Here is a 19394-nt window from a genome sequence, read left to right on the forward strand (position 1 = left end):
TTATTAAAATATCAATAAAAAATAAAAGGAAAAATGTTTAAAGGGAAAAATAAAAAGCCCAACTAAACCCACTTGCGTTGACTTGCTTCATGGAAACTCTCCATTGTGTTTCTGAGGCTTTGAATACTAACACAAGCCCACTGTCTCATCTATAGCCCCATTGTGTCTACGGTAAACCTGGTCTTTTTTATGATTTTGAGTTTTGTTCTATATTTTTCCCCCTCCTACTCTAGCAGCAAGTTTCTATTGTTATCTTTTTCAAAGTTGTCAGCAGTGTTTGTTGGACACCATCTAATTCTTAATGGTCTCAAGGTTGCCTCCAACACCGCTTTACACATGACGAAAATTGAGACCAAAAGGCTAGGTCATTTTCCCAAAGCCACACAGTTATTCAGTGGCAAAAGGGTGTCTGAAGCCAGATTTAGAGCCCATGGACTTAACCAGGATGCAAAATCACGTTAAATAGAGAATTTCTTCTTTAGGTGAATTTCTTTGACAGTTGGCCATACGGGAAACCAAGCCAAAGGTGTGGATACAAGGCTCCAAGATGCTACCTTGCTACCTTTTGCTATGAGTAAGTCTCATTAGGGAGCTCTGGTGGCCTAGTGGTCAGAATCTGTGCTGCAATCCTGAAGGCTCACAGTTTGAATCCACCAGTTACTCCTTGGAAGACGGATGGACAGTCTCCTTCTGTGTGATTTCCTGTCTCTGAAAACCCAACGGAGGGTTAGCTATGGGTCAGTTCCCACACAACAATCAGACTCCTTGGCTGTGATTCTCTTTTGTCCAGTTGGACAGCAAGCGTAATGGCTTCTTTCCTCTGCTCCCCAGTCTCCCTTAAGGCTGGAACCCAGTTGAGCCCTTCTTTAGTGGTTTCAGGAACCCCCAAGACACTTTACCACTGACTTTTGTAATATAAGAGGAAAGGACAATAGCAATTCTATTTACCCACAGTAATCAGGACTAAAGGAGAGCTTATGCACACAACTGCTAACCACAAAGTCAGGGGGTCCACTGACCCACCTGCTCCTACTCTGCAGGAGTAAAATGCAGCCGTCTGCTGTTAAGTCATTAGGACCATATGGTACCAAATAGAATGGCCTCATAGGGTTCTTAGGGTTCTTGCAAAATGAATGGAAGCAGACTGCCTCAGCTTTCTCCTTAGGTGCAACTGGTGAGTTCAAACCACTGACCTTGAGGTTTGCAGCAAAGTCTTTTGATCACTACACTACTAGGGTTCTTTCCATAGAGACCGCATGCACTCTGAGTAGAATCAACTCAGTAACAATAGAATTATTTTCTTTTTATTAGGTTGGATCAAGATTAATTGTGTCAGATGGTGGGTAGAGTGTTGTGTTACCAACTCAAATGCAGTCAGTTAGAATCCACTAGCTGCTGCAAAGGAGAGAGATGGACAGTCTCCTCTTGTGCGATTTACTGCCTCTGAAAACCTGCTGGAGGATCAGCTTATGAGTTGCTTCTAACTCCATGGCATGAATTGAGCTGAATCACATTTTCAAAAACTATTCACACACACACTAAAACCCCAAACCCAAAAAACTATTCACCCATTCATATGAGAAACTGAAAATGATTGGGTGGCAGTTCAGATTGCAATTTGGGGAAAACATTATTGTGTCTTCTAAAGAAATTATTCCTTCCTGGGTTTCTAAAAACCTCAAAATTAGCTAAGCTTATAGTTGCAAGAATATTGTTGCTGTTGTTGCCATCAAGTTGATAAGCAACTCACAGTGACTCCATGTAACAGGGTAGATAGAGCTACCCGATGGTTTTCTAGGCCATAATATTAATGGAGGGAGCAATGGTGACTTAGAGGTAAGGAATTGCACTTCTATGCAAGGTACGTGGTTCGAATTCACCAGCTGCTCAGTGGGAGAAAAACAGGCAGTGTCCTCCGTGCAATTTAGAGCCTCTGAAAACCTCCTGGAGCGTCAGCTATGGGTCCGTTATAACTCAGTAGAACACAACAACAATAATCTTTATGAGAATAGACTGCCGTATCTTTCTCCTTTGGAGTGGCTGGCGGGTTTGAATGGCCAACTATTCATTTAGCAGTGGAGCCCTTAACTACTGTGTCTCTTTACCTGTCCTTACAGAAGGGAAAAGGTTTTTTGCAAGTTGATCTTTAGATGGAAGCATTAGACGTCTGTGGCTATAAGTCCTTTGATGGTAGGCGAGCTTTGGTGATTCTAGTCCGTATCCATAAGGGTTTTACACTGTGAGCTAAAATATGTTAGACAGTTTCTGTGAACCAAAATATGGTGGACAGTCTCCACCCATTAAGATTTATAGCTGCAGAAATCTGATTGAAGGTTGCTGTGAGTCAGAATCAGAGGCTGTGAATGAGTGTGTACATCAAATGTCTGAACCTTAGGTTGAGATATCACACACTCAGAAATCCCTTTCCCTGTTTTGATCATTCTGTTTGGTTGAGATTCCATACATCTCTTGCAATTCAAACTCTCTGGTGGAAGACACATTGGCTCTGTCAGGTGTATTCCCTCTAAGCTTGGTGAGGCCTCAGAACACAGAGTCCTGATCAAAGGAAGTGAACTTGGCTTTGCCCAGGCCACCCTTCCATTACCTTCCATGCACCCCAATGTCTATTTAAAGGAGAACTTTTTGTGGATTGGTGTATGTTCTGCTGTGTATATTCTAAGGAAAGGGCCGGGGGAAGAAAGTATAGATTGTTGTTGTTGTTATTGTTGTTAAGTGTCATTGAGTCATAGGTGACTCATGGCGACCCTATGAACCAAAGTCCTGGACACCTCCTGTATAACTTTTGTCCTCTCTCCAGGTTCATAGGGTTTCCAGAGGCAAGCTGTTATGGAAGTGGATGCCACTCCTGCTTCCAAGTTTGTTTTAATCGGGGAGCTCCACCAAACACTGTCCACCGTAGGTGACCATTCTCGCATTTGACTCCTCAGTGTCACAATGTTCAGCTTCACAGTAACCACGAATTACCTCTGTCCAGCAAGTGGACATACCAGGGTTACATGACCTAGAAGAATGTTTCACCAAAAACAGTTAAAGCCAGGCCTGAGGGCCGCAGAGTAGAGTCACCTACCTTTGGCTTGGGAGCATGGCTTTCCGTCCGCTAGGCCCACTGCTCTCTCTTTCTATGCTGTTGGTGGTGGTGGTGGTGGTGTTAAGTGCCATCGAGTCGCAAGCGACTCATAGTAACCCTATGAAAGAAAGTGCTGGACACCTCCTGTATAACTTTTGTCCTCTCTCCAAGTTCATAGGGTTTCCAAAGGCAAGTTGTTATGGAAGTAGATGCCACTCCTGCTTCCAAAAGTATAGATTAAAAGCCTTAAAATTATACATACCCAGAAGCTGCAATTCCACAGGCGCGCAGTTCAAATCCACCAGCTGCTCTTTAGGAGATAGATGGGCAATCTCCTCCCGAGTGATTTACTGCCTCTGAAAACCCACTGGAGGGTCAGCTCTGACTCAGTGGCATGTATCAGCAACAACAGTTACAACATACTCTTTACCTTAGAAATTCTACTTTTATGTAAGGAAATAATTAGAAAGTTGGATAGGTGTCCCTAACTAACACTGTTCTTTATAGTGACATTAATCTCATACATACATGAATAAACAATCATCTAGAAATTCAATAGTAGTGGAGAAGTAAATAAAATAGGACACATTGCAGTAAGTAGCACAGATGGTTCTGTTCACTATTTATTGAATTGGGCAAATTTAAAAAACAGCAGATTAATCTTTAGGTAGTAAGGTAAGGGATGTTTAATATTTTTCTCTAAAATTTTGAAAGATCATGAATGTGAATTGAATGACCTTTAAGAGGGGAAAGGATCTGTTAAAAGGATCCCTGGAGTCAGTATGTTATTGTTGTTTTTGTTGTGTGCTTCTACTCAAAACCAACTCATAACTGACCCTCCAGTGGTTTTTCAGAGGCAGGAAATTGGGAGGAGACTATCCATCTTTCTCCCTCAGAGCAACTGGTGGATTTGAACTGTGTACCTTTGAGTTGGCAGCACAGCTCCTTACCACTAAGCCACCAGCTGTTCTGGTGGAATGGAGAGTCAAGCCGAGTCGTCCATCTCCTCTGTCCTTGCAGGCTAACCGAAGTAGTTCGCGGAAGCCTCATGGATCTTGGCCGAGCCATCAAAGGCCAGGTCCTGATGTCTTCGGAACTGGAGGATGTTTTCAACAGCATGCTCGTGGGTAAAGTGCCTGCCATGTGGATGGCCAAGTCCTACCCATCTCTGAAGCCCCTGGGGGGTTATGTGACTGATCTGCTGGCCCGCTTGACTTTCTTCCAGGTATCTGGGAACCAGGGTGACTGGGCACATGGTACTCATTCAGAGAAGGCATTCCAAAAAGACAGATTAAAGACACAGAGGGAGTGGGGGGGGGGCATCCATGTAGCACCCTAGATTGAACATCAACTGGAAACAGTCTTCCCAGAGTTGAGGACAGGAGGAAAGCTTTTCAGAGATGTGTGGAGGTAGAGGTAAGAGTTAGACTAAATGTCACAAACCAGTGTCTCATCTTCCAGATTTGGTCAATAAATATGTGTGGTTTCACTGTCTGATAATTTAAAGCTTTGGAGCAAGCATGCAAACACTGGCTTATTACACATAAAAACACATTTTCCTGCCAAAAAAGAAAAAAGGATAAAGACCTGAAACAATGGGCCTGCATTCTTGCATGGTAACAATTTCTAGTGATGAGCCTCTGTTTCTTAGTTTAAACAAGGTACGTTTCTCTGCTGCTACAGTTCCTGCCGCTTCTTATTATCTCTCTGATGCCAGCTTGTACTTGTACTTTTCCTAAGGTAGAAGTATTTTTCTTTGTACCCTTATCTCTAGCAAAAGTAAAGAAATATAAGCTAAAATGGGAGTGTTGCCTTTTTGAGGAAAATCAAGAAAAGCATATTTCCGTGTAGGATGTCTTTGAATGGCCTTTAATGTGTTGTTGGTTCTGAATTTTTTATTATCCTGCCCTTCCAGAAATGGATTGACAAGGGGCCCCCTGTAGTCTTTTGGATCTCCGGATTCTACTTCACACAGTCCTTTTTGACTGGAGTCTCACAGAATTATGCCCGGAAATATACCATCCCCATCGACCACATTGGGTTTGAGTTTGAGGTAAGATGTTTTGGGTTAGGCCAGCTCAAGCAGACAACCAGAGGAAGCAATGTTAATCGTTCCTGTACAAGCCCTAACATTTGGATGTGTTAAGGACCAAATGTTTTTGAAATGGCACAAATGAAGTATTTAGCAAGACTTACAATAGCTATTGTCATTATATTCCTGAGGATTTGTTTCTGTGCACATATAAATGCACCTTTCTTGGGGAAAATTCTGCAGTCATTGTACTAAGAAAAATGAAGACATCTGCATGGGCTCTCTATTCAGCATGATGTCGTGCTCATTGTGAAGAAGATTAAAGGTCTTAGATAATTCCCAGCTTGAAATAAAGTCAAAGGAGTAGTCAATAGTCAGGTCTGTTTATCGTATATGGAGAGGAAGTGGAAAGAGGGGCTTTTACAGAGCATCATAGAATTTTAAAGCTCCAACCTCAGAAGCTACAAACTAGTTGCAATATATAAGATCTCAAGTTAGTTTACAAATGAACTTGTGATTGGGAAATGAATTTTCAATGGGCCTTTAAGGCAATGTTTGCTATTGTTGTTATGTCTCCTCAAGTAGGAACCAATTCACAGTTGACTCCCAGCTGGTTTACAGAGCTATATCCACAAGGCAGAGATTGTCCATCTTTCTCCCTTAGAGCGGTTGGTGGATTTGAACTGCCTGCCTCTGGTGGTGGTTCAAATTGGCAGCACAACTCTTTACCACTGAAAGCCACCAGAGCTCCCTGAGGCAAAGTTTAGCCAAAGTGAATGCAGAAAGAAAAGATAATATTTGGGATAAGCACTGGAATAAAAGATAAAGTGGTCCTTTTGATTCTGAAATGAGTATATTCAAAGAAACCCCAGTAAAACACTCTAAAAACACATCTATGAGAATTAAGAGAAGACTCCACTAAGGTAACTGGATACAGGTAAAATATACAGAAAAACAGTAGTCTTTTCCTACTCTAGCAATAAATACTTAGAAGTAGATACAGGGAAAACAGTCCATTCACAATAAGACATTAGAACTTGAATGAATTTAATATATGCTCTTTAAGTCCGCGTAAGCTCAACCAATCCATATTTTCTTATACCGGGAACATTTTTTAGGTATCCTGGTGGTGTAGTCATTAAGGAATTCTGCTGGTAGCCAACAAAGATGGGTAGTTTGAACCTGTCAGCCTCTCCATGGGAGAAAGTTGGGGCAGACTCTTTCCATAAAGATTTACAGCCCATGAAACATGATGGGGCAGCTCTCTGTCTTTTAGGGTCACTCTGAATTGCAATTGACTCCATGACATTGGGCTTTTGGCTTGGTTATTGTTTTTTAAAGGCCATTTCCCACTGACTGGATTAAAATTTCTCTCCTTTACCTCACAGTAGTATTCTGGAGATAGCCCATACCAGCTCACCAGAGCCATTTTTTTTGGTGACATTTTCAGAAATGTTATGAGCTGGTTGTTAATCATTGGAAGCCTGAAAAGAGACTATGGTTGGGAGTATTTACACCACAAAAGCTGACAACAGCACATCCAGGCTTCTAGCCCACCATGACCTCCCAGAACCATTTTACCGCTATCATTTATTTTTTTTATTTTACTATTATAATTTGAATATAACCTTTCACTTTATAGATACAGATCCAGAAAGGGACAGGATTGTGCAAGGCCACTGAACTAGTTACAGCAAGTCCTGACTCGTACTTTAGTACTCACTCTTTCTGTCCCACCATGCACAAGGGCAGCATGCTAAGAATCAGACCAGCCTGTGTATGACAGGCAGGCAGGACTCTTGTCATCAGATGCCTCAGTCCTGAAAGAGGAAGGCACCGCAGGCAGCTTCCACTTTGGGTACCAGTAGATTGCAAGTTTTTAATATTGCTCCATTTAGGAAAATGGTGGGTGATGAAACTCACAACTTTCCATTCATTCCTCCAGGTGACCAAACAAGAAACAAAAATGAAGAAGAATCCAGAAAATGGGGCCTACATTAAGGGACTCTTTTTAGAAGGTGGCCGCTGGGACAGGAAGAAGATGCGGATTGGAGAGTCTCTCCCCAAAATCCTCCATGACCCACTACCCATCATTTGGCTGAAACCTGGAGACAGTGCTACATTTCTGCATGAGAACATTTACCAGTGTCCAGTCTACAAAACGAGCGCTCGGAGAGGCACCCTCTCCACCACAGGCCATTCCACCAACTACGTCCTCTCCATTGAGCTTCCCACAAACAGGCCCCAGAAGCACTGGATAAACCGAGGGGTGGCCTCACTGTGCCAGCTGGATGACTGATGGCCTTGGTCTCCGCCCAGAAAATTAAAATCACTTCCCTCTTGACTTCATCCTGGCTTTTCCTTTCTTGAGAGTCACATAGGATGCGATGATGGTGATGACTTGCTGAGTCAGGTGTGTCGGAGCAACCCTAGAAAGTATTACTGTTAGTCATTCTGTGGTTACAGAAACCATGACGCGGAGAGGGTGTGGAATTCCCCCAAATCAAATAGCTACAAGTGATCAAGTCTGGGTTAGTTGTTTGTTTTTTTTATAATTTTTTTATTATTAATTTCAATGAAAATTTACAGAGACTTTGGATTTCCATTCATTCATTGTTGCACTTTTCTCCCCTCCCAACCCTCCCCCCTAGTACACTACCCTCTTGGAAAAGTAAAAGAAAAATTCTTCCATTGTTTTACAAACCCTCTCCCCAGGTCCACTCCACCATGTAGCCTTCGATCGAGACTCCTGTCATGACAAAAATACCTAATCACATATCCCTTTTAAACAGTTTTATCCTTCATCTGTTTCAATGCAGTATACATTATTGAGTCCATATTTCTCAGTCTCTCCCCAACCCCAAGGCCATTCCTGTTTTACAACAGTGGCACTATGCAGTATTTGTCCTTTTGTGACTGAGATATTTCACTCAGCATAATGTCCTCCAGAGTCAACCATTTTGAGTAATATTGCATGAGTTCCTTGTTTTTCAATGAAGCATAGTACTCCATTGTGTGAATATACCACAGCTTCTCTATCCATTCGTTTGTTGATGGGCACTTAGGTTGTTTCCAACTCCTTGCTATTGTGAACAAAGCCGGGATAAACATGGGTGTGCATATGAGTCTGGGTTTTAACACAGTGGGACGTAGCAACCAGAACTTCCCATTTCACTAAGCTCCCTTTGCATTTATTTTTACCTCCTGTCATCACATTTCAGTTGCTTCTTTCTCTTTTTATAGCCAGAGGGCCTCAAATTGGGGCCTTTCTGGAGCTTTGAGAGGTGTAGCCCATGTGAGTATTTAATGTGTTTAAAATACACTCTCACAAAAGACTTAGCAGGTGATTGTTAGGTGCCATCGAGTTGCCTCTGACTCTTAGTGAACATTGTACAGAGGAAGGAAACCTGCCCGAATGCTGAGCCATTCTCGCCATCTTTGCTGTGCTTAATAAGACGGTTGTTGGAGCCACTCGTTGGCTAACCTCATTGAGGGCCTTCCCCCTTTTCACTGATGTCTCCAGGCGACACACACATCAGATGGAAGCCCTAATGTTACCTTCTAACATGCCCAGCGTCTGTGGGGTGAAGTCTCACGGTCCTTGCGTCTAAGGAGTACTCTGGGTGCACATCTTCCAAGAGAGATTTTTGGCTCTTTTCATTGGTCTGTAATGTAGTCGACATTCTTCGCCAACATCGCAATTCAAAGGCATTAATTCTTTGCTCTTACATGATTGGTGTTATCATCACAGAATAGTTGTTGTTGAGGGGGAGGGGATGGGACTGCTGGCCGGAGCCTGGAGCCTCCACTTTTTGGAGTTTGGCTATTTGCTGCATCTTGATGGCAGTCCTGATGGGCACATAAGGGAAGTTTCTGGGGTTGTGTTTGATGTGTGCTACTGCAAGAGCACCCCCAAGAGCAGGTGTCCTTGAGCCTTTGCCTAGGGTAGAAGTCTGCTCAAAGGTGTGGCTTTAAAACCCTGTAGGGAGAGAGGATGGGACTGCTGGCCGGGTCTGGAGCCTTCACTCTGGGTGTATGGCCTGTGGTCCTCGGGCCAAATTTATTAATTTTTGAATGAATATTCCTTAAATGATACAGCAATCTTTTGTCTATTTGCTGAACTGAACAACTTGGTGTCATTGTGATGCTGCACACTGTTCCATAGTCCTGTCAAATACCGTAATGGTTACCCATTATGTACAGTGTTTGGATGAGCTTCCAGATTGATTTATGCTGGGAAGCAGGAGTGGCATCTACTTCCTAAACTAGATGCCTCTGGAAACTCTACAAATTCTCTAAATTCTACAAACTCTCTAAACTCTATAAATGTACAGAAATGATGTTATAGAAGAGAGTTCAGGTCTTTTGTGCAAAACTTACTCTGTTTTATTTGACTTGACGACACTTAACCACTGCTAAAAGAAACTAGTGCTGTTATATCTGGAGGAACACTCTTCCACTTTGCACATCACTCTTTGTCAATGTGCTGTATGAAATAACCTGGATTTACTGTGATGTTGAACCTTGTACCATTGGGGTATCAAATACCAGGATGGTTTCCCAGTGTGGACAGTGTTTGGTGGAGCTCCCAGTTGTAAGACAGGTTTGGAAGCAGGAGTGGCACCACTTCCTAAACCACGTGCTTCTGGAAACTATGAACTTGGTAAAATGATGATAGTTATGGAAAGGCATTAGGTCTTTTGTTCATAGAGTCACTATGAGTCGTGCTCAACTTGATGGGAATCAACAGCAACCATGTTGTTGTTGTTGTTATGTGCCATTGAGTCACATGCAACTCCTAGTGACCCTATGTACAATAGCTCTGAACCCTGCCCTATCCTGAGCCAATTTCACTGTCTCTGACACACCAACCTCTATTACACCAGTTACTGAGTCTATTTCATCCAAGGTCTTCCTCTCCTGCCCTGTCCCTTGGCCCTTCCAAGCATGATGTCCTTCTCTAAAGACTGATCTCTCCTGGTAACATTCCCAAAGTATGTGAGATGGAGCTTCAAAATCCTTGCCTCCGGGGAGCAGCTTAGTTTCACCCTCTCTAGGATAGACGTATTTGTTCTCTTGGCAGTCTATTGTATAGTCAACACTCTTCTCCAGCACCACAACTCAAAGGCATCAATAATTCTTCTGTCATCCTTAGTCATTGTCCAGCTCTCTGATGCATAGCAAGTAATTGCCAAAGCCATGGCTTGGATCAGGTGCACCTTAGTCTCTAGATTGACATCGTTGCTTAGAAAAGTAAATAACCCAGATTCCATACCTTGTAAATTACAGAACTGAATCCAGTTGCTTCCCTACTCGCCTGTACAGATACACTGAGATTACCGAGAGGAGAAATGAACCAATGCTTGCCATATGCCTGTGTGACGAGTATTACCCAGACCTATAGACACCAGTTTGATTCCATGTAAGGGGCTATGCCTCTTTCTCTGGAGGTTCGGAGTCATTAAGGTCACGCAGCTCTTTCCTATCCCTCACCAGGTTTTCATCAGAGTCTGGCTGGCTATAGAATCCACTCATCTTTTTTTTACTGCCATGTCCTGCCTTGCTGCCTAACACTTGGCTATATTGTGATAATCTTAGGAGAAATATGTCACTCAATCCCAGGTCCCAGACATGTCTACTTATCACTTATTTCTCTCCAAGACCAGCTAGGAGAATACCTATCTTGTGGGAGAATAAAAAGTAGGACTTCTCAACTAATTCTCTCTTGTCCTTTGGCTCTAAAAGTGGTTCCTTCCAGAATGTTCCATTGGTTAATGCCTAGTTGAGCAGATGCATAAGGGCTGCTTGTCTTTGGCCTGGCTGCTCTGCCTCTTCATTAGAAGCAATGTTCTCAAATCCAGAGTATTTCCTTTTCCCTGGATGCAGAGAGCTGCCGAGAATCGAACTGAATATATTCCAGAAGTTCTCCATTTCTCCCTAGGGAAATTGTGCCAACCAAACTCTGAGGAATCTACATGCTGAGACGGGCCAAGTGTCCAAGGGACTAGAACCTGGAGATAGGTGCACAAAAGAATGTCTCCAAGTCCTGCCAAAGGTCAGTAGAGAAAGTAATGAGAAGCTGCTCTCCTTGGATTAATAGTTTGTGGGGGGTTTTTTCCAAGAAACAAACACAACTTTTGCCAGTGGGAGACATCAGGAAGGAGGATGGAATCCAGAATGAACAGATCGCTGGTACTGCCGTGGCCTAGTGTGGGTAAGGAGTTGCCCTACAACCCAAGGACAAGAGGTTCGGATCCACCAACTTCTCCACGCTAGAGAGATGGACAGTCTCCTTCCGTGCGATTTACAGCCTCTGAAAAATCCCCTGAAGGGTTGGCTGTTAGTTCCGATAATGAGAGAGAAAGTCACGCAAGATGTTATGAGGGTGATAGGTAAGTCAGGGAGGACTTTGCTAAGAGGACAATTTAATTTTAATTACAGTTATTCAGTTTGAGCTTCAACATCAGAAAGCTGAGAGAGGCCAGGCTGACTGTCTCATTCCTTAGGGGGTCAGGGGATAGAATGTTTTGGTATGATGGATTAAATTTTTGCCATTTTTAAAAATCTCCTCCTCTTTTGAGAAATTAAGCTAGAGGGCACACTCTGTTGGGTCACTGTGGTCGTTAGTATCTCCCACTAGGGTAAAGAGCTTTGTTCTTCAGAAATCACGGAACAGGAGCATTCATCAAGAGGCTGGAGTCCTGGGGTGGAGACGGCTCAGTGAGAAGCTGCAGGCCCTGCTCAAAAATAGCTCAGCAGATGACATCAGCCAAGTTTTGTCACCACACTAGTCCTCGCTCTGTAAAAAAATCTGGCTCTTGGGTAAACAGTCATGATTCAGTCCTTGTCGGCCCTGGATGAAAATTACACTGGAAGGAAGAATGTAGAAGAATGAGATTCTGCCTCTAACTTTAACACTAATGGAGATTTTAGTAGTTTTGTAGAGAAAAAAAAAATTTAAAATAAGCAAATATAGATTGTACAAAAGATATGATAGTTGGCAATAATGCTTTTATATAATACTCTGTATCCTTTTAAAAAATTAATTTTAATGAAAGTTTACAGACTTAGGGTTTCCAGTCATTCATTGTTGCACTTTTCTCCCTCCCCTCCCCCTCCCCCAATTCACTCTTCTCCTTGGAAAGAAAGAAAAAAACTCTCATTGTCACACAATCCTTCCCCCAAAGTCCATTCCACTATGCAGCCTTCACTCTGGACTTCTGTAATGACAAGAATACCCAACCATATATCCCTTTTAAACAGTTCTCTCCCTCATCTGTTTCAATGCAATATTTATCATTCCTCCCCTTCTTTTCTGTCTTCCCTCAACCTGATGTCAGTCCTGTTTTACAACAGTGGTCCTCTGCAATATTTGTCCTTTTGTGACTGAGATATTTCACTCAGCATAATGACCTCCAGGGTCACCCATTTTGAATAATATTGCATCAGTTCCTTGGTTTTCAATGCAGTGTAGTATCCCATTGTGTGAATATACCAGAGCTTCTCTATCCATTCATTTTTTGATGGGCACTTGGGTTGTTTCCAGCTCTTTGCTATTGCAAACAAAGCCACAATAAACATAGGTGTGCATATATTTGCTTGGGTGGCAATACTCTTTGTATCTTATAGAGCACCCTGGTGATTTAAGAAGTTGAGCTGCCGACCCAACTGTTTGAATCCACCAGCTGCTCCACAGGAGAAAGATGGGCAATCTCCTCTCATGTGATTGATTAACTGCCTTGGATTGATTAACTGCTGAACGGTTAGCTATGAGTCGGTTCCCACACCACAGCACGTAACAACACAGGAGTCTTCACCAACTAGGTTAGGCATGTAATTTAGATGAGATTATGAAGACATGGGAGACCTTCCATCGCTAACTGGCAATCACAATCGTCTCTTGTCCTGGTTAAGAAGTTGGGTAAGGAAGGGTGGTTTCTACAACTTGCACAGAGAAAGGGGCAATGACTCAGAGTCGTATCATGTCTTACTGGGGCCAGCACAAGGCAGGTCATAACTGGGCTTTGGGATTTTGGGGTTCTTTTGATTACCACTGGATGAAAAGGGAGCTCTGGTGACGATAGTGTGGTGTTCTGCTAATCCAAAGGCTGTATCTCTCTGACAATTCAAATCAACAGTCAGCTCCATGGGAGAAAGATGGGCAGTCTCCTCTCATACGACTGACAGCCTCCAAAACCTGCTTTTATGTAGGCCAGCTTTTTGTAAACCTTTTATGTAAACCTGCTGTTATGAGCCAGTGCTGAGTCAATGGCATTGGATGTGAGACTTGTGGGTTTTGACTAGATGAAGTGGTCAGCTTGACTTCACAGGACATTTGTTGTTGCTGTTGTTGTTGTTGCAGGTCATATGTCACATTGGGAGGGAACTCCGGTTGCCTAGTGGTAAGAAGCTGCACTGCAATCCCCAAAGCGCTCGGTTGGAATCCACCAGCTGCTTTCGGGATAGATGATCAGTCTCTTCCTGTGTAATTTACGGCCTCTGAAAACCCACTGGACGACCAGCTATGGGTCGGTTCTGACTCCACAGCATGCAAAGAACCACACTGGGTGAGCCTGTGCATCTTGTTTCTGCGAACTGGCTGGTGGGTTTGAACTGCATGCCTCATGGTTGGGCAGCAAGGCATCGCACCACTAGGCTAACCAGAGCTCCTTCACAGGCCGTATTCTAGATGAAAACCCTATGTAACTTTAAACATTAGAATCACCTGAGGACAAAAAATGCTCCTTTGGTGAGATCATTTGAAAGGAGAATGACCTGGAGAATTCTGTATCCGAGTGACACTGGTGGATGTGCTCATGGAGTACAGGACCCAACACAACTCCTGTTACATTCAGACTTCTCCGTCTTTATCCACCAAGGTTCAGAACTGCACCCAATGTCATTGAGTCAGCACTGGCTCATAAAAGCAGGTTTACATAAAAAGTTTACAAAAAGCTGGCCTACATAAAAGCTGTCCCAACATGTGTGTAATACCACTTCATTACATTTATGCTCAAGGTCATTGCTCAACCCTGCAAAACTAAACCAGAGCAGAAAAAGTATCCTGTTGCTGATAAAGGAATGTTTTTTGAGACTGAAGTGCAGGAGGCTTTCTTCTTGTTTTGTTGTTGTTGTTTTGTTTTGTTTTTTAAATGCAGGTGTATTTTGAAGAAAAGGATCTACAGGATCAGGGAAATCTCAAATCCAGGCAGGAGTACCAGCTATTCCTCCTGAGGGTCAGAAAGCCATTTTCAAAGTATACAGAATCTACAACTGATGGATATTTGTCTTTTTCTTTTTTTATTATTAATTTTAATGTAAGTTTACAGGGACTATGGATTTCCATTCATTCATTGTTGCACTTTTCTCCCTGCCCGCCCCTCCCCCCTTTGTCTGCTCTTCTATTTGAAAAGTAAAATTCTTTCATTGTTATACAATCCCTTCCCCCAAGTCCACTCCACTATGCAGCCTTCGTTCTGGACTCCTGTCATGACAATAATCCCTTTTAAACAGTTCTCTCCCTCATCTGTTTCAATGCAGTATACATTATTTATCCCATCTTTCTCAGACTCTCCCCAATCCCGATGCCAGTCCTGTTTTACAACCGTGGCACTATACAGTATTTGTCCTTTTGTGACGGAGATATTTCACTCAGCATAATATCCTCCAGGTTCACCCATTTTCTATAATATTGCATGAGTTCCTTGTTTCTCAAAGCAGCATAGTATTATTCCATTGTGTGAATATACCACAGCTTCTCTATCCGTTTGTTGATGTGTCTTTATTGTTGATGGTGGATTAGTGGTTGAGGAGTTGCACAGTCAACCAAAAGGTTCACGGTTCAAAGTTACCAGCTGCTCCAAAGGAGAAAGGTGAGGAGTCTCGCCCTGTGCAATTTGTTGGAACCAACTAATAGCTGATCCTTCAGCGGGTTTTCAGAGGCAGTAATCACAGGGGAGAAGACTGCCCATATGTCTCCTACAGAGCAGCCACTCAATGCCTTTGAAAACACGCTGGAGTGTCAGCTGTGAAGTCGGTCTGACTGGATGGTACACCATTGTCTTTGAAGCTCATGCCTGAGGTCACACGTTATTGTTGTTGTTAAGTGCTGTCAGTCGCAGGTGACTCATAGCGATCCTATGAAGGAGAGTTCTCGACACTTGGGTGTCTTTCATCCTCTCTCCAGGTTCACTGGGTTTCCGGAGGCAAGCTATTATGGAAGTGGATGCCACTCCTTCTTCCAAGGAGGTCACACATTACAGAGGGTTAAATCCTTCATCTTTTGGTCTTCTCCTGTTACATGTTTAGAAATAATTTGAAAGCTATTTTGGCTCTTGTACTTTTCAACTGGGTTAAGGTAAAATACTCCTGATGAAGGCAGTGAGCTTTAAGGGCTTTCCAGATCAGCGTCCTGAACATGAGCTTATGTTTTAAGATAATTGTTGCTGTTTACTGTCCAGTTGGAACTGACTCATTGCTGATTTTCAGAGGCTATAAGTTGCATGGGAGGGCACTATCTTTCTCTCATAGTGCTTTAAGATTAGGAAAACATCAAGACAGGAACTTTTGTGTAGGGAGGAGGTAGTTGTTGTTGTTGTTATGTCCCATTGTCCCATGAGTCACCTGCAACTCACAGCGACCCTTTGTACAGTAACATTGAACCCTGCCCTACTTTACTGCCTCCAACAGACCTAATCCCATTTTTTCAGTCACTGAGTCAATCTATCTCACCCTGGCTCGTCCTCTCCTGCGCTGTCCCTCCACTCTTCCCCGCATGATGTCCTTCTCCCTTCTGGCCACGTGCCCAAAGTACATGAGATAGAGCCTCAAAAATCCTTGCTTCCAGGAAGCAGTTTGGTTTACCCTCTCCAGAACAGACCTGTTTGTTCTCCTGGCAGTCCACGGTATGTCCAACACTTTTCTCCAGCACAATTCAAAGGCATCAATTCTTCTTCTATCATCCTCAGTTATATGTCCAGCTCTCTGATACATAGTAAGCAATTGTGAAGACCATGGCCTGTTTCAGGCACATCTGAGTGTCCAGACTGACATCATTGCTCTACAGTGCTTTAGAGAAGTCCCTGACAGCAGACTTTCCCCAGTGCAACTTGTGTTTTGATTTTCTGACCGCGGGTACCAAGAGTGTTGAGTGTGAAACCAAGTAAGCTAAAGTTGTTAACAATCTCAATCTCTTCTCTGACTATCAGGAAGCTGCCAGTTGGCCCAGTGGTGAGAATCTTTGTTTTCTTGATATGGAGCTTTAATGCATATTGAAGGCTGCAGTCCTTGACTTTCTGCAGCAAACTCCTCATGTCCTCCTCAGTTTCAGCAAACAAGGTTGTGTCATCTGCTTAACGCAGTTTGTTGATGAGTCTTCCAATCCTGATGCCACATTCTTCTGCATAAAGCCCAGTCTCCCGAATGATCTGTTCTGCATATAGGTCAAAAAAGTATGGAGATAGGATGCATCCCTCCCTAATGCACACCTTTTTGACCTTGAACCATGCAGTGTTTCCCTGCTCTGTTCTGACTACTGCATCCTGGTCCAAGTATAGGTTTCATATGAGCACAGTCAAGTGTTCTGGGATTCCCTTTCTTCTCAGAGTCAGCCACAATTTGTTGTAATCCACATAGTCAAAAGCCTTTGCATAGTCAATGAAACACAGAACGACATCCCTCTGGTACTCTCTGCTTTTGGCCAAGATCCATCTAGCATTATTGGCTGTGATATGCCTAGATATCATAGAGGCTATGATAGCCTCTTCTAAACCCAGCCAGGATATCTGGCAGTTCTCTGCTGAGGGGAATGTAAAATGCTGCACCCACTACAGAAAGGGGTTTGGTGCTTCCTTAGAAAGTCGAGTCTAGAAATCCCATCTGATCCAGCAATCCTACTATCAGGAATATATATTTCAAAGAAATAAGAGCAGTGACACCAACTGACATAGACATAAGTGTTTATTTACAATAGCTAAGAGTCAGAAACAACTCAAGTGTCCATCAGCTGTCAACTGCCAGAGAAACTATGGCACATTCACATATTAGGGAATATTATTATACATCACTACAAAACTGTCAAGAATTCATTAAAAACTGCCCAACATGGATGAATCTAGAACAAATTATGCTACATGAGTCAGTCATAAAAGAACAATTGTTGCATGTTGTTTTGTTGTTGTGATTGTGTACCATAGAGTCAGAAATGACCCACAGCTGACTCTCCAGCAGGTTTTCAGAGGCAGTTAATTGCACAGGAGGAGAATGCCCATTCCTCTCCCATGGAGCAGCTAGTGGCCTTGAACCACATGTCTCTGGGATTGCACCACAGCTTCTTGCCACTAGGCCACCAGAGCTCCAAACTGTGGCATAGATTGCTTTTATATAAAGCTAAGGAACAGTTTGCAATGACAGAAAAGGAAAATCTTGAAAGGTTAACAGGGACTAGAAGAGAAAGATCAAGGAGTAAAAATAAATGGGCAAATATGGGGGAAGGGAAAGGCAATATATAATAAGAGTTTGACTAGGTAGTATAATAAATTAATTACATTAATTAAAAAATGGCAATTAATGCTATCAGACAAAATGTGTATGAATGAGTGAATGAAAAGACAGTCTGATTCATAAGCTTTCACTCAAATACAAAAGTACACATACAGGGACTCCTTTTAAGCAAGTCACTCATCCATTCAATGCCTTCAAGTTGGAACCAACTTATAGCAGACCCTCCAGTGGATTTCCAAAGAGGAGACTTCCTGCCTGTCTTTCTCTCATGGAGTTTCTGGTGAACTTGAACTGGCAGACAGGCGGAGCCTCTGGGTTAGCAGCACAACTCCCCACAGACGACACCACTACTATACACCTGTACCAAAAATCTAAAATAATTTTGAGAGTGATACATCAGTTCACAGTAGCACTAAGGACTCTGGCAGTTGGCTAATTTCTCTGAATCAGCAGACATGTGTGGCTAAGAAGAGTTTTCTAGTGAAAATCTTTATTGCCTTTAATTCTTTCCCAAACCCTAGTCTTATTTTAAGATATGACTTTGGTAAAGGTCCGGGGGGTTTTGATCCCTAGGTCATTAACTCAGGCAGCAAGAAGACTGGAAAATTCCAGGGACAAGTAGGCACAAATTATGAGACGAATTCCAAAATCTTGGAGGTTTTTAGAAGCTATTTTTTAAGAGTATGACTGCATTGTGAATACTGTAATTAATGTTATAAAACAAGATGTATATGAGTGGGTGAATGGGAAAACAATTTGCTTTGCAAAGTTGCACTCAAATCACAATTGAGGGGGAAAGATCACCATACTCAAAGGAGACAATTTTTGTATTTAAGATAAACTGTTGTTTGCTTAACAGACTTCAGGGGCTGTGTTTGTTTGAAAGTTTAAAGTTTATGTCAGAGCAGTCATTTTGGGGGATTTCTCAGCCTCAATACTCTGGAATGTCTGGCTGGATTCTGTAAGAATTTGAAATTCTCTTCTTTGTATTCCCTCTTTTGATAAGGATTATTCTGAAAAATGTTATATAAAAATGTTCAACAATGGTAGCCAGGCACCATCCAGTTCTTCTGTCTTATGACAAGTTAGAAATCGATTATGAAATGAAAGAAATATACATGTTTGGCTGTGTACCTTTGAGTTGGAAATGGCCCATAACTGACCCTCCATTGGGTTTTTAGAGGCAGTAAATCACAAAGGAAGAGACGGTCTACAGTAAATCATAAGGGAAGAGATTCAAACTGGGTGCCTTTTGGGTTGGCGGTATAACTCTTGACTATTAAGCCACCAGAGCCCCCCATGTACATATGATGTCATTATTATTAAGAAGATATTTTAAAGGGAGCTCTGGTGGCCTAGTGGCAAGAAGCTGCGCTGCAATCCCGAAGGTGCATGGTTCGAATCCAACAGATGCTCTGCTGGAGGAGGGGCAATCTACTCCTGTACCAGTTGGATACCACTTGACAGTACACAGTAAGAAATTTTCTTTTTTTCTTTAAAAAAAGCGATTTTAATTCCTCCTCCTAACCCCAATCAAGGGTAAAAAAAAGGACTGTTCCTCACGCTCTAGGTAAAAGGTCAGCAGTTCAAACCCACTAGTTGCTCTCCTTAAGATTAACTAGTCTTTGAAATTCAGTAGAGGGGTTGTTATGAGTCAGAATCAATTCCCTGACGGTGGGTTTTTAGCGAGAAACAAGAAGTGTTTGTCATCCCTTCCTTTTACACCTATGATCTAGTTGGCTCATCATTCTCAGAAACAAACTCTTTTCTGGG

General features: G+C 42.7%; 1 protein-coding gene across 1 annotated transcript in view; it reads left to right on the plus strand.

The window, feature by feature from the left end:
• Positions 1-7419, plus strand: part of DNAH3 (dynein, axonemal, heavy chain 3) — a 230099-nt gene extending 222680 nt beyond the window's left edge. The window contains exons 59-61 of the mRNA XM_006892705.1: positions 4109-4313; positions 5004-5141; positions 7066-7419. Coding sequence (XP_006892767.1) covers positions 4109-4313; positions 5004-5141; positions 7066-7419 — 697 coding nt within the window. The remainder of the gene's footprint in view (positions 1-4108; positions 4314-5003; positions 5142-7065) is intronic.
• Positions 7420-19394: the final 11975 nt, after the last annotated feature.

This window comes from Elephantulus edwardii, unplaced genomic scaffold (genome assembly GCF_000299155.1).
Source record: "Elephantulus edwardii isolate Elephantulus edwardi_28Jun2011 unplaced genomic scaffold, EleEdw1.0 scaffold00117, whole genome shotgun sequence".
NCBI classification, from domain to species: domain Eukaryota; kingdom Metazoa; phylum Chordata; class Mammalia; order Macroscelidea; family Macroscelididae; genus Elephantulus; species Elephantulus edwardii.